At 35.2% G+C, this 24152-nt stretch overlaps 1 protein-coding gene across 2 annotated transcripts in view; it reads left to right on the forward strand.

Annotated features, from left to right (window-relative positions):
- Positions 1 to 7965, forward strand: part of CNTN5 (contactin 5) — a 1321567-nt gene extending 1313602 nt beyond the window's left edge. For both annotated transcript variants that reach the window (XM_011926604.1, XM_011926603.1), the window contains one exon: positions 5189 to 7965. In XM_011926604.1, coding sequence (XP_011781994.1) covers positions 5189 to 5292 — 104 coding nt within the window. In that variant the 3' untranslated portion in view covers positions 5293 to 7965. The remainder of the gene's footprint in view (positions 1 to 5188) is intronic.
- The last annotated feature ends 16187 nt before the right edge of the window (positions 7966 to 24152 follow it).

Raw genomic sequence — 24152 nt, forward strand, 5'->3', positions numbered from 1 at the left:
AGTAGGTTTAATTTGCTGACAACCAACAATTACAAGATGATATGAAAGTCATCAAAATTGAGGACGTGATAGATTTCATGGTTCAGAGATTTTGAGGGGTTTCTCCTCTCTGATTTTTATATTATCTTCTGATTAACATGAACCACAGTAATGTGCTCACAATTGCAGAATTTCTACAAATCTAGGAAGGAGTTGACATTTTCATTAGAATGTATGGATTTGTGAAATGTCCTTGCCTGTCCTGGTCTCAAGTAGTACCTTGCTGGCAATTTGGTTTTTGGAGTATGGCTTTTAAACTGATATTACACTGGTTTTGACATACCTATGTTTCTGTTGTTTTGATTGCCTTTATTGTTAGAAAATAAGGAGTTTAAAGGAAAGTTTTTAAAATTAAAATTTGACCATATTTATTGATTTCTAAACAAATTATACATTTTATTGAACATTATTATTAGCAATATTAATAATTGCTAGCTTTCACTGACCCTTATTATATGTCAGGCATGGTCAAAAGTGCTTTACATACATCATCTAATTTTAGTAACAATTATATGAGATAGGTGACATTTTTACTGTTTTGCAGAAAACGTTTAAGTAACTTGCCTAAGACCACACTATTACTAAGTTTCAGAACCTGGATCAAGACCTAGGTATGCTTGTTTCCAAAACTACGTATCTTCACCACCACCATCATTATTATATAAGCAAAGGAAAAACTGATTAAAGGAAGCAAGATTTTAGAAATTTAGAAGAAAGTAACCATTTCGTAGAGGTAGTCAAGAAAAGCAGCAAAAGAATTAGATATGCAAATTTCTAATTTTAAAAGTATTAGGCAATTTTATGAGAACATTATATAACATTTTCTCATTACAATTAGTGGGTAATTAGGAACATCATTTGTTGAGCGATCATTCCCAAGCAGAATTATCAACCTACAGGGAAGTGTCCCGTCATGCTCTGTATGTGGCCCTGTGCTATTTAACTTATTCATCAACTGGAAATCAGACCAGAGGCATTGCTTGTGATTTCTTTTATGCCACCAAGTGAAATGGGAGATAAATACAGTGCAGAAAAGAATGAAACTGACTGGAACTTTGAGGAAAAGCTATTGACATAATACTTGATAATTTTTTTAACTTTTTAAGTTCAGGGGTACATGTACAGGTTTGTTACACAGGTAAACTTGTGTCATGGGATTTTCTTGTTCAGATTATTTCATCACCCAGGTATTAAGCGTAGTACCCATTAGTTATTTTTCCTGATCCTCTCCCTCCTCCCAGCCTCCACCTTCTGATAAGCCCTAGCGTGTGCTGGTCCCCTCTATAGGTCCATGTGTCCTCATAATTTAGCTGTCAGTTATGATACTTGATAAGTTCTCACATAAAAATACAGGATAAGGAACATTATTGATAATTGATAAGATTTGCATACCTGTAAATTAGATATTACATCAACATTAATTTCATTTTTAAAAAAACTGTACTGTGGTTATATTGTTAAAAGCCTTATTTTTAGGAACTATACATTAAAATATTTAGAGGAAAAGGTGCATCATATCTGCAATTTCATTTCAAATGTTTCAGAAAAATGGATGCATGTAGAGAAATAACAATAAAGCGAGAATGATAAACTCAACATTTAAGGAATCCGAGTGAATTCCTTAGTCTCACGATTTTTCAGTACACCTAAAAGTATTTTTAAATGAATAGTTAAAAATACAAAACATAAGATGGGAGAAATCTGACTTTTTCAGAAATTCTGGTGAAAAGATTTAAGAATTTAAATTTTATTGCGGTCACATGAAAATTTAATATACTTTATGATTCACTTATAAAAGTATAGTTTCAACCGCAAGAACAGTTATAATGTCTCTGCATTAATTATTTAACAATTGAACTGTTCAGATGAGGGTGCTGAATTTTCAAGAGCATCTTAGAAGACTATTTCCTGAAAAGCAAAATATACGACAACCTTTCTCTTGCTTCAGCACGTCAAATTCCTAGACAGCAATACAGTGAGCATTTACTGAGGCCTCATCGTGTTCCTGGCATTAAACTAAGTGTTTTCTATATATTATTTTATCTTTCTAGCAATCTTTTGGGTTAGGTATTTTATTCTTCTCTGACTCTCTAAGGTTACTTTCAACTCTAACACAATCAGATTCTATAGTATTATCTGAATAAGATCAGCCTCAACCTTGGAAGTACTTGTGATATCTTAATTCTCCCATTGATATTTTAAATTGTAAATTCTATGCCAAGAAAAAAATTATCAACTTTTATATTTCAGTTAATAACATTTTGGTCAGTGCAACCCACTTCCTGAGTTTCAATATGGGAAACTCTGACACTATTGTCTACCTTAGACTCAGACCCTGAGTCGTGGTTGGTTTCATTTTTATCATATTGCGAAAACCAAACACTTAAGATATCGAATGACTTGCCCAAGTGAAATAGCTAGTTAGTTTTACAGCTGGGGCCAGAACTTAGTCTAACATTGTTCTTTCTGTTGTCTTGTGGGGCTGTTTTGCTATATCAAATTAATATGTTTTTGCTTTGTAGATTGTATTTGGAATTTAAGAGACAGACCCTACTTAGCATTCTGAAAGTGAGATATTTTTATAAAAGTGTCATGTAAATTAAGATGCAGCCACTCCCAATAGCTAGAAAGGATGTTTTCACATTTTTTATTTATTAAGCATGCACATACAACTCCAGTGAGTCTTGTCATCTTGCCTTTCTTATGGTTCACAAGTGGCTATATGCTTCACAATAACCCCATTTTGTAAAAGTTGAAATATGTGCAACATTCTCCAATATATTGATTGATAAGTTCTAGTAGTGTATTAGCTGTAAAAATTTTCAAAGACTTACTGCTTTTTGCATTTGTGTGTGTGCGTATGTGTGTGTGTGTTTATCAAATTATTCTCTGGCTCTTAAGCATCAGGAAAATAAATTCAGACTCTATCTTTGTAACTAAAATTACCCCCCAAATCCCATTACACTCAGTCTAGCCAGAGAGGATTACCTTGACAGAAGATTCCAGCAACTGGGTAGTAGATTATATTATCATTATTAGGGTTTTAACTAAGGTCAATCATTGTTTTAAGAGAGATAATACACAAGTATCTAAATCCACTAATTCCTACCTCAATTACTTTAAGGAAGTTTACAGCCTTTCTAAGCCCCAGTTCCATCTGCAAGAGGGGAATAAATAATTGTATTTACCATATAGGAATGTTATGAGGATCAAATAAGATAACATATATAAAAGGCTTTGTATAGTACGTGACATACAATAAGTATTTATTAAATAATCAATTATGATCATGATGCTTCAGAAGACTTCTGGCTTGAAGAACCATTCCTGAAGTTAATATCTAAAAGTCATTTCGTTTGTGGTTATGCAGGGCTATTAAAACTGCTTCAGACTAATCAACCTTGGATCAGTCAGTTTAATCCAAAAGCGATTCTAATATATTAGCTGCATACAATGTTTTAGTCTCATAAAAGAAACTCTCCTGGTTGTAAGAAAGAGTGATGAAAGATCACCATGTTTTGCCAAGTTTGGCATGAGAACCTAGAATTTAAGCTCACTCAACTGAAACAGTCAATCAAGGACACATAAATAAATTCAGTAAATAAAATAATGTTACTAGATTTTAAAATTTACTAGAGTAATTATAGTCATGTATTTCTTAATGATGAGGATAAGTTCTGATAAATGCATCCTTAGGCAATTTCACTGTGTGAACATCACAGAGTATGCTTACACAAACTTAGATGGTATGGCTTACTACACACCTAAGGCATATGGTATAGCCTGTTGCTCCTAGGCCATAGACATATACAACATGATACTGTACTGAATACTGTAGGTAATTGTAACACAATGCTATTTGTGTATCTAAACACAGAAAAATTACAGTAAAGATACAGTCAGCATAAAAGATAAAAAATGGTGTACCTCTACAGGGCACTTAACAGGAGCAGAGTTTGCAGGGCTGGAAGTTCTGGGTGAGTCACTGAGCGATTTGCCAAGTGAATGTGAAGGCCTATGACTTTACTATACACTGTCGTAGACTTTATAATCACTATATACTTAGGCTGTATTTATGTTACATTTATAAAAACAATTTTTTCTCTAATAAATTAAACTTAGCTTACTGTAACTGTTTTAAACATTTTTTAAATTTTTTAACTTTCTTTTGTGGTAACACTTAAAACACATACATAATACAGATATACAAAACATTTTCTTTATATCTGTGTTCTAGAAACTTTTTAATATTTTTATTTTATATTATTTGCCTTTTAAACTGTTTTGTTACAAACTAAGACACAAATATACACATTAGTGTAGGCTTAGCCCTAAGTCAGAATCATCAATATCGGTCTTCCATATCCACATCCTGTCTCACTAGAGGGTCTACAGGGGCAATAATATGCATGGCGCTATCATCTCTTGTGATAATAATGCCTCCTTCTGGAAGCCCTTCCGAAGGACATGCCTGAAGTTGTTTTACAGTTAACTGTTATTCTGTAAGTAGGAGTACACTAAAATAATTACTAAAAGAATAGGAAATACATAAGCCAAATAACAGGTATCATTTGTTACCATTATCAATTAAATACTGTACATTATATGTTCATATAACAGCATCACCACAAATATGTGAGTAACGTATTGCATTACGTTATAATCGCTGCAACATTACCAGGCAATAGGAATTTCTCAGCTCTGTAATGGTGTCAGGGGGCCACTGTCAAATATGTAGTCCATGGTGGACTGAAATGTCATTATGCAGCTCATGACTGTAAATTATGAATTCGTATTGCCACAAGCTTTTGTTATTTTTGCTCCATTTTCTGAACTGTGCACTGTCAAAATTATTTTATTTCTATATCTGAATTTGAAATATTTTCATCATTGGTGAAAATTAAATCTCCGGATTGGATGTGTTGTTAGACATGACGTCACCTTTTCAATACAGTATCTCATACATCCTTGTCCCTTCTATATAACTTTGGGAACCTCAGATAATGTCTGATTTTATAAATATAAAGAACACTCTCATCAGAAACAGGACCAATCTTGCACTCATTAGTCTTACATACTAAAAACAATTCTGGCCTAGCTCAAGCAAAACCAAAATAATTTGCTTCATTTGATGCTTCTTTTTTCACAGGTGGAAAAATCACAAGTGCTCAGTCGACCCTTCACACTCTCTCCACATCTTCATCATCAGTCACGTTGCTCTTGGCATTGATGATTCCTTCAGCCTCCTGGTGAAAACCGCTGACTTAATTTGCTTTTGTTCGCTTTAGCTTGGTAACAGCAGTGAATAGACTGTAGTGTAAGTGGAGAACCAGGATCCTGAGATGAGCTTGAGCTTTAAAAACTTGGAACGATATACATGGTGAACTTACAGGAGGTTAGGGGGGAAATATTACTTATCCATCAGGTTTCTCTTTGGTTTTTGTAAATGGAGAGGACAGTTCTTAGTCCAGTAAAAATATGCAGATTGTATGTAATGAATTTTTGTAAGCAAAGGTAATTTCTGTCAAATGTATTCTTTGCCTTTTTAATATGTTTGGATTTTATTTTATATCTGATGACTCCGAGTGTGTGCCATCCATTTGTGAAGTAACTGGCCTTTAGCAGATCTGTTTCAAAACAAATGCAAAAGTGAGAATGAAAAGTTTGCTTAAGACTGAGTTCAGTGTTTTTCATTTCCCCTTTGGCTGAATATCTCAATTTCCAAACCAGCAGGAAATATGAAAAATGCTTCAGTGATGTGGTCCATTATAAGATAAGTACACAAAAATTTTCTTGAAAAATATTGTATGATTGCATAGTGAAATAGCAAGATTTGTCAATATGCTATTCTATATGCACCCCTAGAGCAAGTTATTAGGGTAGGGAATAAGCCATTTACATTAGTGCAAGATAAATAGAAACTGAGTCCAGATGAATTTTAGTGCTATTGTTTTTCGTAAAGTACTATGTTATCCAGCAGCAAATATAATAAATATTTATTTTTAATAACAAAAGATGGTTTAACATCACCAAAAAATATGATCGCTAAAAACTGCAGACACGCTGCCACCGGTGCTAACTGAAAAATGAGATGAATATGGGACACAGCGTTTCCATTTCTTCACCTACTGCCAAAGCAGATGTTGAATTAGGTCCAAGGTTTTCTTCTAATTGCAAAAGTTTGCAAAAATTTTAAGGACAATGAAAATGTGTTGTGCAAATAATTATGCATAGTCTATAGATTAAAATGGTTCAAGCATAACAAATAAATTTTGATTTTTAAAAACAGTTCCATGCATCACATACCACTGATACAATCAACTAGTAAAATAAAGACAGTCTCTCTTGGATAAATTGAATTTTTAATTAAGCTGTGGAAACATGGCATCAGTACAGGGATTCAGCTAGTCTAGCCAGCTATGCACTGTTTGATTCTGTGGCTTGGGAAGTAATCCTTATTTGCTATTTCGAAGAGTCAACTTGAGCCTGAGAGATCTTAGAGAGTTGTTGGAAAATGAGATGAAAATTTTCTACTTGAAGATATCTTAAAGAAGTTCTAACAAACATAAGGATGTGCCAGAGTTGGCATCATACCCATGCAAATGCAGGAAAGGACAGTTATTACAAAGTCATATGCCAGAGAAGAGCCTGGAAAAAGTATGGTTTTATAGGTGATGTTAACATGAGAACAAAACATAGTTTTATAATTTTATATACTTTAAACTTGTTAATTATATTTGCTTCATTAATAACAAGCAAAATGAAACAATATGGAGCTCAAATTGCTAGCTCTCAAGGTTAATCCTTGTAGAATCAGAGGAGTGATTGAAGTTTCTGTTCTGAACATCCTAAAATAATAGTTCCAGAGCCACAGTGAAAGTCTGTATGTAGGTTACATATTCTCTTGGGGGAAAATTATGTAAGACACCCTAAACAAACAAGAAATTAGTTAAAAGAAAGACTCAGTCAATAGATATTATAGTAAGTACTACAGATGGTAAATAAGCCTGTAAGTAAGTAATTATGACCAAGTGGCCTTTCTTGAACACCTCCTTTAAAGTGGGAGAGGCTGGACTTTGCAAAAACAGGGATGCTAATTGGTTAACTGGCAAAACATGAGCTCTCCCAAGTATAGTGTAACCTTCCTGAATGAATTGTGCATCTGGAAAAAAAGGCAGAAAGAATATTTTTAATGCAAAATAATTTTATGTATTTCATGAATCAAGCTATTGTCTTCATTTTCCATGGTGATGCAAACCAGATTTAGTGAAGGACTTTAAGAATCAACTTCTTACTTACACTCTCAGAAAGCAAAGCCCGTAAAATATTAAACAAATAAAATGACAAATTTAACCAATATTTTTAATTAGCTGACGGATGGTACATATCTGACAGAGTATTTACACATAGAATGTCTGATGTTGTATTCTTACAGGAATCAGAGATATGGAATGTTTTTACTTAACATACACAGAATACGTATTTTGCATCATAAACCTATTTAGAAAACAGGTTTTCAATGTTTATGTACTTATGTGCTACATATCTGTTACTTTGTAGAAATCAGAAGAGCATTCTTATCAAGGTACATTATTTTTCAGCTACAGTACTGAATTTTTTCTTCTATGGGATAGTAACCACAGTCTTAAATCACTAAAGAGACTGTATTTTTATATAATGTCAATTGAATATGAAGAAAGCAACAGTCCTTATAATTCGAAGTTTCACGAAAGCAAAAGTTTTGCATACCCAAATGAAGGTACTGTGGACCCCATGTCAGACTGTTAGATATACTGTGTACAATCTGTATATATACTATATAGAAGGTATATACCATGTGGAAGGCACAGTCAAATAATAGTTCTGTGTACTGTTCTTGTAACATTAGATCTTTTTAATAAATAATTCTCTTTTTATTGGCTTTTATCTTCTCTCCTGTCAACTATATGAATGACATTATTTATTTTATGCAGAGCACAGAATGCCAACGATTACGGTCTGATTTTAACACTGAAATATCATTATGTTATGCTGTTATGATTTTAGGTTCAAAAATCTCCAGAAATGTCCATGGAAGTCCCAACTTGAAAATTTGAAGCTATATCAAAAAATAAAACAAGAAATGAAGCAAATACAGATGGGATAAGTTCAGGGTTAAACTCATTATTTTCTTTTCAGGAAAAGAGACTACATTAAGTCAGTTTCATAAATAATTTGCTAAATGCATACTTCTGCTTTTATTATAAACAGTTAATCCCAATCTATTCTAGGTACAATTCTCATAGGCATTGACTCTCTTTTTGTCCCTTAACCCCATTATACATCTCAACTATACCAATAATCACATTATAATGATTTGTTTTAAATGCTTCTCTCCAACTATCCAGTCACTGGGATTGCCCAGGGAAAAATGTATTTTTCTTGGAATTTCTCTCACTGGTGTCTAGCATAGTGCCTAACACATATCAAATGAGCAATACATTGTCAGCCTTAAAATTTCCTTTGAAATGAACACCCCAAACCTGGGTAATCATCCGACACAGCTGGGAACCCCTATCTCCAAGTTCTGATTCAGTAGATCCGAGACTAGGAAATCCTTGTTTTTAAAATCTTCTCAACCACAAAATAATACAACTCTGTTAAAGGAAATTTGGCAATATCTAGTAAAATTCTATATGGATTTGCCCTTTGACCTAGCATATCCACACCTAGGGATCTATCTATTCCTAAAATATATACAAAAATATGCAATTTTAAGTGGATAAAACAAGGTACAGAAGAGTGTATGACCCCTTTTGTGTAAAATACAAACACATTTACTAATATTCTGAAGAAGAAATAATACAAGCATAAACTAACGACTAATAAAAACGTGTTACCGATTAAGGAGGGAGAAAATGGGATGCAGGAACAAATATGCAAGCAAACTCTTTTTCAATGTACAGGACTTTTTCATAGTTTTGACTTTGGAACTACACAAATGTTTTAGATTAAACTTTAAACCAAAAGAAAAAAAAAGCAATCTCCTAACATTGAGAATAAATGGAAGTAAATGAACCTAAATATCAACCAAACAGCGGGTAAATTGTAATTTTTCTCCTTCTTTTAACTTTTATTTTAGATTCAGGGGTTACATGTACAGGTTTGATGCCTGGATATACTGCATGATGCTGGTTTGGGGTGTTAATGATCCTGTCACCCAGGTATTGAGCATAATACACAATAGATAGCTTTTCAACCTTTATAACCTCCCTCTCTGCCAGCTCTAGCGGTATCAAATTTCTTTTACTGCCATGATTGTGTCAATGAGTACTTAAGGTTTAGCTCCCACTTATAAGTAAGAATATGTGGTATTTGGTTTTCTGATCCTGCATTAATTCACTTAGGATCATGGCCTCTAGCAATATCCATGTTGCTTTAAAGGACATGATTTTGTTCATTTTATGGCTGTATAGTACTCCATGCCTAATATGTACCACATTTTCTTTATCCATGCATTGTTGGACACATAGATTGATTGATTCCATTTCTGTGCTATTGGGAACAGTGCTATGATGCACATGTAAGTGTCTCTTATGTTTTTGGCAGAATGATTTCTTTTCTTTTGGACATACACCCAGTAATGGGATTGCTGGGTCAAATGGTAGTTCTAAATTCTTAGAGAAGTCTCCAAACTGCTTTCCACAGTGGCCAGAACAATTTGCATTCCCCTCAACAGTGCATCAGTATTACCTTTTCTTCACAGCCTCACCTGCATCTGTTGTTTTTTGACTTTTTAATAATAGCCATTGTAAGTGGTGTGAGATGGTATCTCATTGTGGTTTTGATTTGCATCGCTCTGATGATTAGTGATATGGAGCATTTTTTCATGTTTATTGAGCACTTGTATGTCTTCTTTTAAGAAGTGTCTATTCATGTCTTTTGCTCAGTTTTCGATGAGGTTATTTTTTGCATGTTCAATTATTTAAGTTCCATATAGATTCTAGATATTAAACCTTTGTTGCATGCAAAGTTTGTGAATATTGTCTCCTGTTCAGTAGGTTGTTTACCCTGTTGATAGTTTCTTTTACTGTCCAGAAGTTCTTTTGTTTAATTAGGTCCCACTTGTCAATTTCTGTTTTTGTTGCAGTTGCTTTTGAAGACTCAGTCATGAATTCTTTCCCTAGGCCAATGTCCAGAATGGTGTTTCCTAGATTTTCTACTAGGATTCATATGGTTTGAGGTTCTACATTTAAATCTTTAATCCATTTTAATTTTTTATGGTAAAAGGTAGGGATCCAGTTTCCTTCCTCTGCATATGGCTAGCTAGCAACATTTACAGATAAGGGAGTCCATTCTCCACTGCTTATTTTTGCTGACTTTGTCAAAGGTTAGATGGCTATAGGTGTTTGGCTTTATTTCTGGGTTCTCTGTTCTGTTCCATTGATCTATGTGTCTGTTTCTGTACCAGTACCATGCCATTTTGGTAACAGTAGCCTTATAGTATTGTTTGAAGTCAGGTAATCTTATGTCTTTGTTCTTTTTGCTTAGGATTGCTTTGGCTTTCTTGGCTCTTTTTTGGTTCCCAATGAATTTTAGAATAGTTTTTTTCTAGTTTTGTGAAAAATGACATTGGTTAATAGGAATAGCATTGACTCCATAGATTGCTTTAGGCAGTATGGCCATTTTAATGATATTGTTTCTTCCAGTTCATGAGCATGTATGGTTTGTCCATTTGTTTGTGTCACCGATGATTTCTTTTAGCAATGTTTTGTAGTTCTCCTTGTAGAGATCTTTCATCAGCTTGGTTAGATGTATTCCTAAGTTGTGAGTGTGTGTGTGTGTGTGTGTGTCTGTTGTAAATAGGAATACATTCTTGCATTCTTGATTTGCCTCTCCTTTTGAATGTTATTGTTGTATAGAAGTGGTACTAGTTTTTGTACAATGATTTTGTATCCTGAAATTTTACTGAAGTCTTTTATCAGTTCTAGGAGCCTTTTGTCAGAATCTTTAGGGTTTTCTAGGTATAGAATCATCTGCAAGAGAGATAGTTTGACTTATTTTCCTGTTTGATGCCTTTTACTTCTTTCTCTTGATCGATTTCTCTGGCCAGTACTTCCAGTACTATTAGGTTGGTGCAAAAGTAATTGCAGTTTTTGCCATTAAATACTTTTCACCGCAATTACTTTTGCGCCAACCTAATATGTTGAATAGGAGTGGTGAGAGTGGACATCTTTGTCTTGTTCCAGTTCTCAAGGGGAATGCTTCCAGTTTTTGCTCATTTAGTATGATGTTAGCTGTGAGTTTGTCACAGATGGCTATTATTTTGAGATACGTTCCTTCAATGCCTAGCTGGTTGAAGGTTTTTATCATTAAGGGATGTTGGATTCTATCAAAAGATTTTTCCACATTTATTCAGATAATCATATGGTTTTTGTTTTCAGTTTGGTTTATGTGGTGAATTGCATGTATTGATTGCATATGTTGAATCAATCTTGCATCCCAGGAATGAAGCCAACTTGATTGTGTGAATTAACTATTTGATGTGCTGCTTATTTGATATACTAGTACTTTGTTGAGGATATTTGCATCTGTGTTTATCAGAGATACCGGCCTGTTGCTTTCTTTTTCCATTGTGTCTTTGCCAGGTTTTGGTATCAGAACCTAAATGGCTACCTAAATGCCCAGTATCACTGGCTTCATAGAATGAGTCAGGGAAGAGCTGCCTCATCCTCTTTTGGGTGGGATAGTTTCATTAGAATTGGTAATAGTTCTTCTTTTTATGTCTGATAGAATTCAGCTGTGGATTCATCTGGTCCAGGGCTTTTGTTGTTGCTGTCGTTGGTAGGGTTTTTTTTTTCCCCCATTACTGATTCAATTTGGGAACTCAATATTGGTCTGTTCAGGATTTCCATTATTTCTCAACTCAGTCTTAGAAAATTATGTGTTTCCAGGAATTTCTCCATTTCTTCCAGATTTTTTAGTTTATATATATAGAATTGTTCATAATAATCTCTGAGGATCTTTTGTATTGGTAGAATTGGTTGCAATGTCACCTTTGTCATTGTTGATTATGCTTATTGAGATCTTCTCTCTTTTTTCTGTGACTCTAGATAGCTGTCTATCAATCATTTTATTATTTCAAAAAAGTAACTTTTGGTTTTGTGGATTCTTTGTGTAGATTTTTGGGTCTTAAATTTGTTTAGTTCTGCTCTGATTTTAGTTATTTCTTTACTTTTGCTAGCTTTGGGATTTGTTTTTCCTTTTCTTTTCTTTTCTCTAGACATGATGTTAGGTATTCATTTAAGATCTTTCTCACTTTTTGAGGTAGACATTTAGAGCTCTATAGCTTCCTCTTAACACTGCTTTTGCTGTATTCCAGAGATTTTGGTGTGTTTGCCTGATTTCATTTCTAAGATTTGTTTCTATTTATACCTTAATGTTGTCATTTACCCAAAAGTCATTCATGTGAAAATTTTTTCTTTTCCATTTAATTGTGTGGTTTTGGGAGATCTTCCTGGTATTGATTTATATTTTTATTCCCTGTGGTCAAAAAGTACCATTGGTGTTGTGTCAGTTTTTCAAAAATGTATTGATGGCTGGGCACAGTGGCTCACGCCTATAATCCCGGCACTTTGGTAGACCAAGGCAGGTGGATAACAAGGTCAGGAGTTCGAGACCAGTCTGACCAACATGGTGAAATCCCGTCTCTACTAAAAATATAAAAATTAGCCAGGCATGGTGGCGTGCATCCACCATGAGTAATCCCAGCTACTCAGGAGGTTGAGGCAGGAGAATCATTTGAACCTGGGAGGCGGAGTTTGCAGTGAGCCGAGATCGCGCCACTGCACTCCAACCGGGGCAACAGAGTGAGACTTTGTCTCAAAAAAAAAAAATATGTGTTGTTACTTGCTTCATGGCTGAGCATGTGGCTGATCCCGAATTATGTTCCATGTGCAGATAAGAAGAATGTATATTCTGCAGTTGATGGGTGGACTATTCTGTGTATGTCTATTCAGTCCAATTGGTCAGCTATCAAGTTTGAAGTACAGAATTTGTTAGTTTTCTGCCTCAATGATCTAATACTGACAATGAGATGTTGAAGTCCCCCACTATTAGGGTGTGGATAAGTCTTTTTGTCGGTCTAAAATTACTTGCTTTATGAATCTGGGTGCTCCAATATTGGATATATATATGCTCAGGATAGTTAAGTCTTCTTGAACTCTTTATGTAATTCTTACCTTTGTTTTTTTACTCTTGTTAAATTTTCTTTTATCAGATAAAGAATAGTGACTCTTCCTCTTTTTTATATTTCATTTTCATGTTAGATCTTTCTCCAACCCTTTGAGTTTATAAGTGTTGTTATATGTTAGATGGGCCTCTTGAAAACAGGAGATAGAAAGGTCTTATTTTACTATCCATCTTGCCACTCTGTGGCTTTTAAGTTGGGTACTTAGACTGTTTCCATCCAAGGTTAATATTGATATGTGACGTTTTGATTCTGTTGTGAAGTTGATAACTGAATCCTTTGTAGTTTCTATTGTGTGGTTGCTTTATAGGGTGTTTGGGTTATGTACTTAGGTGTGTTTTTGCGGTAGCAGGTACCATTCTTTCATTTCTTATGAGTAGTGCTTATGTTTAAACTTCTTAAGGATTTCTTGTAAGGCTGGTCTAGTAATAACAAATTATCTTATTGCTTAATTGGAAAAGATTTTATTTCTCTTTACTTATGAAGCTTAGTTTGGTTGCATATTAAATTCCTAATTGGAACTTCTTTAAGAATGCTAAAAATAAGTTTCTAATTTCTACTGGCTTGTAACCTTTCTGCTGAAAAGTCTGTTAGCCTGATAGAGTTCCCTTTGTAAATGATCTGACCTTTTTCTCCAGCTGTCTTTAAGATCCAAACTTTTTCTTCAGGTGCCCTTTCCTTTAGCACTGAACCTGGATAGTCTAGGGACTATATCCCTTGGTGATGCTCGTGCTTTATAGTTTCTTGCAGGTGTTCTCTTGATTTCTTGTAACTGGATGTCTGTCTCTAGCAAAATTAAGAAAATGTTCTTGAGTTATCCCCTCAAATGTGCTTTACAAGTTATTTGCTTTTTCTCCTTCTCTCTCAGTAATGCCAACAACTAATAGGTTTGGTCACTTTACATAATCCCTTATTTTTCAAAGACTTTTTAATTCTTTTTAATTTTTGTGTGACTGGGTTAGTTCAAAAGTCCAGTCTTCAAACTAAAATTATTTTCTCTGCTTTGTCCAGTCTATTGATAAAGATTTCAACTGTATTTTCAAATTCCTTAACTGAGTTTTTCAATTCCAGAAACTCTAATTTATTTTTAAGATGTTTATCTTTTGTTTCTTGGATTGCTTTAGAAGCATATTTGTGTCGATTTTGCAACCTTGTTTTAGATCTCATTAAGCTTCCTTACAATCTATGCTTTAAATTCTTTATCTGTCATTTTTGAGTTTCCATTTTGGTTAGGAAGCATTACTGGAGAGCTAGTGCCATCCGTTAGTGGTGTCAGATGATTGAGATTTTTCATAGCACCAGAATTTTTGCACTGGTTTCTTCTCATCTGAAGATACTGTCACTTCTAATTTTTAAAATTATTTTCATATGACTAGCAATATTTTATGTTCCTTATTTTTTCTTTTTGTTTTTCACTTTTCTTTTTCCCCCTCCCTAGGGGGTTACAACTGTAGAGAATGTTGGATAAGGTCTTCTGGCTTTGCTTCTGTCGCCCTATGCACTTGTTTCAGCAGGTTTTATATTGAGCTATGCAGTTTTACCTACAAACCCATAGATGGTGGTTATAGGTAAAACCCAGCTGTGGTCAATGTGGATTGTATATATTTGATCTTTGTTTACTGGCAAAAGCTCTGTTGTCTCAGGTAATGAGCTGATTCATGAAATGCAATGGGCTGAGCTCCCTGATCAGCCCTGGGAGTGTGGGGTCCACACTGCACGTGACCTGTATGCATCGCACTTATGCATACAGGTCTCCCAGTGGCAGGCACAACACTTATACTGAGGGAGAACCCAGTGGGTGGCCACCAAATACCCAGAGATGTGCCTAGGCATGGAGCTGGGAAAGCTTCTCAACCCCAAATTCTCTGCACAGGGATGGTAGTGGTGGCCTAAACTCCTAATCCAGGAGAGTGGATGCTCTGGATGCCTGAACTTCTTCCTGGGTATGAAGCAGAGAGAGCTTCCCTGCACCATGAGCTATACCCAGGAAGGTTAGGGTGGCTCAGGCTGCTGAACCAGGTGAACAGGTGCTAAAAATGCCTGGAGACCTGCCTGCACACAAGGCAGAGGGGGGCCCCTGCACCACAATCTATGCCCAGGAAGGGTAAGATAACTCAGGCTACTGGTCCAGGCAAGTGAGTGCTCCAAACGCCTGGATTTCTGCCTAGGGTTAGAGCAAAGAGGGCCTTACTATACCACAATCTCAGTGGAGCAGGCTGGGCACCCAGCAATGGCATACTCAGTCCAGTGCCAGTTTACCAAGATGGCTCTGGTTGCAAGGCTTGCCACCAAGGAGAAACTGCAGCTAAAGGAACTCTTCTCCTACCTCAGGCTTCTTATGTGGGAGGGCACTACTCCAGCATCTACTGCTAAAGTGCTTTCCACAGTTCTGACTGTGAAGGGCCCTACCCTGCTCCAGAGTGGGTGCCCCAACCTCAGGCCTGAAGTGAAAATACCTCTGCAGCTATGCTGTTGGATTGTAAAAGAATGGCTTTATATGCACCTGGATTTAATTTAAAATTGTGTGTGTGTGTGTGTGTGTGTGTGTGTGTGTGTGTGTATGTGTGTCATCCCATTCTTGGTCTTGGGTCTGGGAAAATCTCTGCAGTTTTTCCAAGAGCTTCTCCCTCACGGTATCTCCAAGCCTCTCCCCAGGTTGGCTCCAGGGCTTAGGAGAAACAAAGCGCTGTTCCTCTCTCCCCAACCCTGGAGCTAACTTGGGGAGAGGGAGTCACAGAGAGATGTGCTCTCTCTCACAGACTGGAGCTTCACTCACTTTTATCAGCTGAACATCTTCTTGGGGACTATTTGCCAGCATTCTCATCCCCAAGATCTGGGCGTTCTCATCCCTGGGATCTGGGATTCCCATTTTCCTTCTTGAATTGTAGGTCACAGAGTTGATCTTCATGGACCACTTTGCTATTTCCAAAAGGCCGAGGCATAGTAAAACTACTAATCTGCCATGTTGGCAAAAAAAAAAAAAGCCAACAATTTTTCTTTACAGAAGAATTACAAGCACATACATAAATATTTAACGTCAGTCTTTTGGCGGTACATCTGTTATGGGACATATACCCCAAGAACGACACACACACATGTACACACACACACACACACACACACAATTTAAAATTACATTCATTGGTCTGCTTGTGAGTAGCATGACAATTACTATTATTATTGGACTAATAAAATAGATAAATATAAAACTTTAAAGTATTAAAAGAGCAAATTTTCAGGGTAAAAGAGATGCATATGTAAAATTTTTTAAGTTAAATAAAAACCTATACACTTTGATTTAGAAATGTCAGTATGAATTCATAATTAATTTTTTTCTTAAAAATGACTGGTTTTCTAGCTGTGTCCACTGAAAAGGCCTGGAAGAACAATGAATACCCTAAATGCACAAATTATATTCTCCAAATTCCATTCATCCCTAAAAGAAATTAGGACTTTCTTAGAGAAGTGGCTGATTTAAGGCTTCAGGTAGGAAATATACAGGATCAGCCTGGGACTTCTTATTGTACCTATAGAGTACCTGTGGTCATGATGAAAGGAAAATTTAAAAGACTCCCTTGACAATTTGAGCTCAAAAAGAATCATGAATCCAATAAATTGAAGCACACTATCTAAAACTCCATGCTTTCATACTAATACACACACACAAATCACTGATTATCTGTTGAATGCAGAAATCACCCTTCTGAGAATTGTTATAAAAAGGGATTTCAGACTTTATCCTGGCTTTTCTGTTAGTACTATGTTTTCTTACAGTTACAAATACCAAATAACCAGATACTGTCAGGAGTACTTAACAATGGGGATAGATTCAAGGAAGTGCATTGTTAGGCGATTTTATCATGTACAAGCATCACAGAGTATACTTACAGACACCTGGACGGCACAGCCTACTCTACACTTAAGCTATATCATATAGCCTATTGTTCTTATGCAAAAAAAAAAAAAAATGTAAAGCATGTTACTGTACTGAATACTGTAGGTAATTGTAACACAATAGTAAGTATATGTGTATCTAAACATATCTATCCATAGAAAAGATACAGTAAAATTATGGTATAACCTTATAAGACCAATGTCCCAAATGTGGTCTGTCATTATGACACTTGACTGTAGTTGATGAAGGGTATCTCTACTATATGAAATAATCACAGCTAAGAAGTGAAAAAGGTATGATCAAATTTAAAAATAGTAAATAATTTAGTCAGGCAATCGTTATTAGTAGATGTTAAAACCACCAGGTAAAATGCTGATGAAGAATATTTAGTAAATATATCAGGCAGCCATCATCTGATCCTACTGATTTTAACATTCTTGAAAGAGACATACACAAACATTAAGTGCATCCTGATATGGTACAATCAGGATGAACCCAGCACTACCTCTTTAATTACTGCTTTAAAAATTTTTATTATAAACCTAATGTAAATTATGACTGATATTCCACAAAATGCTGGAGAAAAAAAGAACTTGTTAAATAATAGCACAAGGAAGGAATCAAATAAATTCTGAATGTAGGGTATTCTGCAGAGCAAAAGGCCCAGTTTCTCCCACAAATAAAGGACACACAGATGTAAAGTGGGGAATGGAACTCTTACAGCTTTGAAATAGACTAAAGTGCAATATCAGCAAAACACAACATGTGAACCATCTCAGGATCTTGAGTCCAACAAATTATCTATAAAAAGACGACTCTAAGACAATGAAGAAAATGTAAATATGAACTGCATATTAGATGAGGAAGAAGGAATTATAGTAATAATAGGTTTTTAAAAGTCTTTATCAATAGAGGTACCTATTGAAGTATGTACAGGTCAAATGATATGTCTGGAATTTGTCTTAAAATATCCAAATGAAACAAACAGAATTTGGGGAGTAGAATATATGGAACGAGAAAAGCAGAATGTTCATAAATGTTGAAGCTCAGTGAAGGGTTAATGGACATTTATTATAATATTATTTACATTGGTATAAGCTGACTATTTCCCATAATAAAAACTTGAGGCTGGGCACGGTGGTTCACATCTATAATCCCAACACTTTGGGAGGCCAAGGTGGGAGGATTGCTTGGGCTCAACATAGGGAGACTGGTCTCTAAAACAATTGTTTTTTTAATTAGCTAGGTATGGTGGTCCATCCCTGTAGTCCCAGCTACTCAGGAGACTGAAACAGGAAGATTGCTTTGAGCCTAGGAGGTTGAGACTGCAGTGAGCTATGATCACAACACTGCATTCCAGCCTGGGAAATCGAGTGAGACCATGTCTGAGGAATAAACAAACAAACACCAACAAAAACTACTTTAAAAGACCTGAGATTTAGCTTCCTTGGCAGAAAAAGATATCTACGCAATATCACTAAAAACCTTTTAACAGAGAACACAGATATATCTCCATGTCTTGGTTTTTACCATCTATAATGAAATACTAGATCATTGTCTCTGAAGATTACTTTTCATGAAAAGGAGAAACTTAGACCAAATGAAATCTATATTTTCCATGTTTTTAATAAAAGAAACTTTTGTTCTCAGAAAAAAATATTATAATGTGACACCTTGATATTTTCTACTTTGTTTTCCAATGTTTTGTAATAGTAATACTGAGTTGTATCTTTATAAAATATATATTGTTAGTGATTCATAACTATGCAAGAATAAATGTTTTACGTGGTACTGCATTAAATGAATCAAAATAAAATTTACTAAACAGCTGGTTGCTCCCACCATGTAAAATCAAGTTGCAATTTCAATAAATGAATAAATTATTGTTTACATTACCATTGCCTCTTGACCTGAATGTCAGAGTATAGTAACAGAAGTTAGCAACTTCACTTTTATCAACATGTGACTTAGCTATAGTATAACATTTGCAAATATTCTGAGCTGGCCAATTTCTTATCTTTTTAATCTATTTTCTAATTTTAAATTAGACCCATGTCAGTTATCAGAAAAATCCTACATCTGGACAAACATCTGGATCTTCTCATCAGTGATCTCTATGGCATATTACATATTAACCTCCAACAGGAACCAATAACTTTTTTTTTTCTTTTTTGAGATGGAGTCTTACTCTGTTGCCCAGGCTGTAGTACAGTGGCTCGATCTTGGCTCACTGCACCCTCCGCCTCCTGGGTTCATGCAATTCTCCTGCCTCAGCCTCCCAAGTAGCTGGGAGTACAGGCGAGTGCCACCACACCAGCTAATTTTTATATTTCTAGTAGAGACGAGGTTTTGCCATGTTGGCCAGGCTGGTCTCGAACTCCTGACTTAAGGTGATCCACCTGCCTCAGCCTCCCAAAGTGCTGGGATTACAGGCGTGAGCCACCTCACCCAGCCTAGTAATCAGTAGCTCTTTAAGAGAACATCACCACAATACTTTAGAAACATTTAAACACTAAATATTACATATGTGGCAGAAACCAGCCCACTTAATCTGTGCCCTCCTCTCCCTGGGAATACAGCTAAACCATATTTCCCAGCCTTTCTTGAAACTTAGTTGAGAACAGATAACTGAGTTCTAGCTAATGAAATATGATGAAGTTATGTGCACATTTTAGCAGTATCCTAATATAACCTAGGAATGAATATATACATATATATACCTATTAAGAGTACTATCTGTTTTCTGAAAGATGGTTTTCTTTCAGATTATTCTAAGAACAAAAGGAAAAAAATTTGAAGAAATAACTCTGGGTATTTAATGTATTTTTAAATTATTATGAGTTATCACAAACATCTTATGTATATCTCCAGACTCACTTGGTCTTTCTGCCTCCCAGACATAGAGATGCTTTTTCCACCTCAGCTGCCAGCAAACTAATACCCTTCAGGTGCACTCAATTCCACTGCCTGGGACCAACCAATACCTAATCCACCAGGTGATTCTTTTTGGTTGACATTCTCAAAGCCAAGTCAACCAGGCATGTGTATAGGGTCCTAGGCTTTCTCACAACTTCTGTTAAAACGTTTGTACCCAGTTAAAATGCAGAGCATGGAATCTATCTGCCTGACTAGCTCCTGACAGTATTAGATGATTTAGAACAGGTGTGCACAAGGGGATGCACTTGTTCAGGGTGTGAACTTCAACCAATAAGAAATAAGAGACAAAACTGAGCCTCACAGGTAAATTTGCTCCCCTCTTTTCTCCAAAGCATGGTTTCTTCATACAGCCAATCTGGAAATGTCCCACATGGCTATGCAGATGCAGATGTATTTGGTGAGAATGTGGTTCCACCAAAGCTTAGCATAAAGCAATGAAAGCTGAGTACATATCATCTTACCTTGCCTCCTATTCTTTCCTCCCTCACTTCCTTTTTCTCTTACTCATGATGCCCTGAGATTGAACCAAAATCGGTTTGCTAGAGAAACTGGGCTCAAACAGTCCCTGCTATCCATTAAAAGTCAGTAAGGCTCCTTGGAGAAGTAGGACATAAGGCAATGTCACCTCATAGTGCCAGCAAGCAAGAAAGTTGAAAAGACAAATGGGACCATGACACAAGATCAATCTTGAAAATGTCCCCAGTGGAATATGAAAGATAAATAAAATATTGGAAAACTCTCATTTTGAAATGCCTAATGAAATATTCATTCAGGCAGTATTTATCAGTGGATGCTAAAACAATTACAAGAATAGTTGACAAGGAATCTGACATTGGATTTTCACCACCTGATCCTAATTAATTTTAGCATCACTAAAAGTGAGACAATCACACATTGTCAATCACCAGGTGTAATACAGTATGAAGTATATAACATCACCATAAAGAATTCCTGATCCAACAAAACCCCTGAATCCTGAATTTAATCAACTTCTATGTCTATCAGTTGCAGAAAGCACGAATTTGAAAATGTGTTATATGAGATCATGAATTAGTCAAATACGTGATGGGAGACACTCTTCAGGATATAGTTTATTTTATAAGTCAATAATATGAGGGGAAAAAGACTAGATTAGTGAAGGTGCCTATTTAAAGGAAACAAAACATAGAAAATGTAAAGGCCTATTTGAATTCTGCTTCAAATAAAGCATTCATAATAAACAGTACGTTTTGATGACCAGGGAAAATGATATATAAAGTAGATAGAAAATGATATACTAATTTTGTTAGGTGTGATAAGATACTACAATTGTCTTAGATAATTTTTAGAGAGAGATATGGCATAACATTATAACAGGAATTTAGTTTAAGACATTGCAGAGAAAAAGCAAGGAAGGAAATAAAAGAGGGATGGAGGGAAGGAGTGCCAACAGGTGAAGGAAGGAAAGAAAAGAGAAAGAAAAATCTTCAAAGGCATAGACAAAGCAAGCCTGGCAGAATCTTGATAATTGTTCAATCCAGGAGATAGGCCCATGGAGGTTTCTCATATTATTCTGTCCAATTTAACTTGTCCGAAAATGTTCACAATAAAAGTCTATAAAATAACTTTCAGAATACAAGAAAAGGGAAGAAGCAGAACGGTCCTTGAATACACACTTTGAAAGAAAAAACCAATGTTACTTGAGGCAAAGTTTTGAATTTAAAATAAAAATCTAATGTATGTGAACATTTCTACTGACTTCCATATGATTTTTGTCTGTGATCTATTATCTGAAACAGTCTGCAAATTTGCTTAAATATGTAAAATACCAACTTAAAAATTTTAAAAAATTAAGGTCAGAGTTTTGTTTTGTATTATTTTTTGGTATATCAGAGTTGTACATATTTTTGGAGTACATGTGCTATTTTAATACATATATCCCAATGATCAAATTACACATTGTATAATTTGGGTTAATTGGGATATCCATCATCTTAAACATTCATTTTTGTGTGTGTGTTGGGAACATTACAAGCCTATTCTTTTAGCCATTTTGAAATTATATATAAAGTATTTTTAACTATAATTTCTCTGCTATACTATCAAACACTAGAACCATTCCTTCTACTGTACTGTATTTTGTACTCATTAACCAACTTTTCTTCATGCTTTCACAGCGTCCCTTCTCAGCCTCTGGAAAACACCATTCTATCCTCCACCTCCATGAGATCCATTTATTTAGCTCTCACAGGTGAGTGAGAACATGTGATGTTTTTCTTTGTGTCTCACTAAATATTATTTAATGTGAAATTCTAAAATCAAAATTCTAATTTAAATAAAAATTTTGCAATTATATTCTTCTGCTATCTGTTACAGATAATTTATTTACCCAATAGCTATTAGAAAATTTTAATTTCAAAACAACTAAAAATGCCTTTCTCTTTATACAGTCTTTTTTCTCAATTTCTACAACTCTTTTTTCCATATTGTTCTCTACCTGCTCTCATGGGTCATGTCCTTCCCATTTGTGTTTATGGGCTCTACTTTCTCTGTCCCTGGATGCGATGTTCCCCAGAGTTTCTTTCTTATACAGCCTCCCGTATCACTTAACCACTTTCCTTGAGGGATGTCATTTCCTGACAAGGCCTCAATCACCTTGAATGCTATTGATTCCCAAATCTACATTTCCAACCTTGATCTCTCTCTCTTGAGCTCCAGGGCCATATATATTAAATGCTTCTAGGCCATCCAGGGTTGGATATCTCAATAGTCCAGCCGGTGAAAAAATATCCAAAATTGAAGTTATCATCTTCTCTAGCCTCCTCATCTTTTAGAATTCCTGAATTTTATAAATGGCTATTCAAGATAATAACTTGGGAGTCATCATAGTCCACCTACAATAGCATCATCATACTGTTTTAATTCTTCCTCTTCAACAAGCTTTAAATTTGTCACCATCCCTAGTTGAACTCTTGTTATTCCTCAGCGATCTTTAGACTGGTCTTTTCTCCACCTTCAACCCACTCTAGCTTCTTAGTGAAACCTACCATCAAATTTGTATTTTTGCTAAGGCAGACCTAGTCATGACACTTTCCTGATTAAAATTATTTGGAGACTCCTTCTCACTCTCAGTATAAAGTCCGCATGCCTTAGTATTTTGTACAAAGTCTTTCGTGATCTGATACTCTATTTTTCCAGTCACATTGTTCGCAATTTCAGCCATCCTAAACTTACATGTTCTCCCTACTGCCTGGACTGCCTTTCTACCATTTTATAGAGCTGGCTAGCTCCAAGACTCAGTTCTTCAAAGTACTGTGACCCTCTTCTCCTCTTCCATCTGCTGCATTCCCAAATAAAGTTAAGAGTTCTGCTGTATGCGCTGTCTTAATAAACTACGTTATTCCCTTTATTAAACTTTATTAAAGTTATTTATATGCATCTGTATTATTCACAGTAAACTTTTAAAGGGCAATAACCACAATCTCTATATCCTAGCACCTAATACACTACCTAATATGTAATAGGCACTCAATAAATATTTATCAAATGAATGAATAGATGAATGCATCATATAAATTTAAAGCTATTTCTCAAATCAATTTTAACTACCCTCATCGCCATTTGTAAAATTGTTTGGAAGGCACTGATTTTTATGTGATATATTTTCTAAACTCACAGCAACTTTAGAAACCAGAACGCATTGCCCTTTGATTATAGGATTATAAAATTTCTGTAATACTGTAGGTGGCAAGGAGAACAAATGACAGAAATTTCACACAAACAAACAACAGTGAAAACAGAAAATTGAGAATTCTATTAACTCACATAGTGATTTTGGACTTTCTTTTTCCTTAATCAACGAGGGAAATAAAACTACCTAGTTTATAATGAAGAGTGATTAAATATAAAGCACATAAATTGGATCAAGGAGAAAGAATAGAAGAAAAAAACAAAAGCCAAATTAATATAAAGAAAAATGCCGATGAGGGGCGGAGCAAGATGGCCGAATAGGAACAGCTGCAGTCTCCAACTCCCAGCGCGAAGGACACAGAAGACCGGTGATTTCTGCATTTT

The sequence above is a fragment of the Colobus angolensis genome, unplaced genomic scaffold (assembly GCF_000951035.1).
Source record: "Colobus angolensis palliatus isolate OR3802 unplaced genomic scaffold, Cang.pa_1.0 Scaffold7, whole genome shotgun sequence".
NCBI lineage: Eukaryota > Metazoa > Chordata > Mammalia > Primates > Cercopithecidae > Colobus > Colobus angolensis.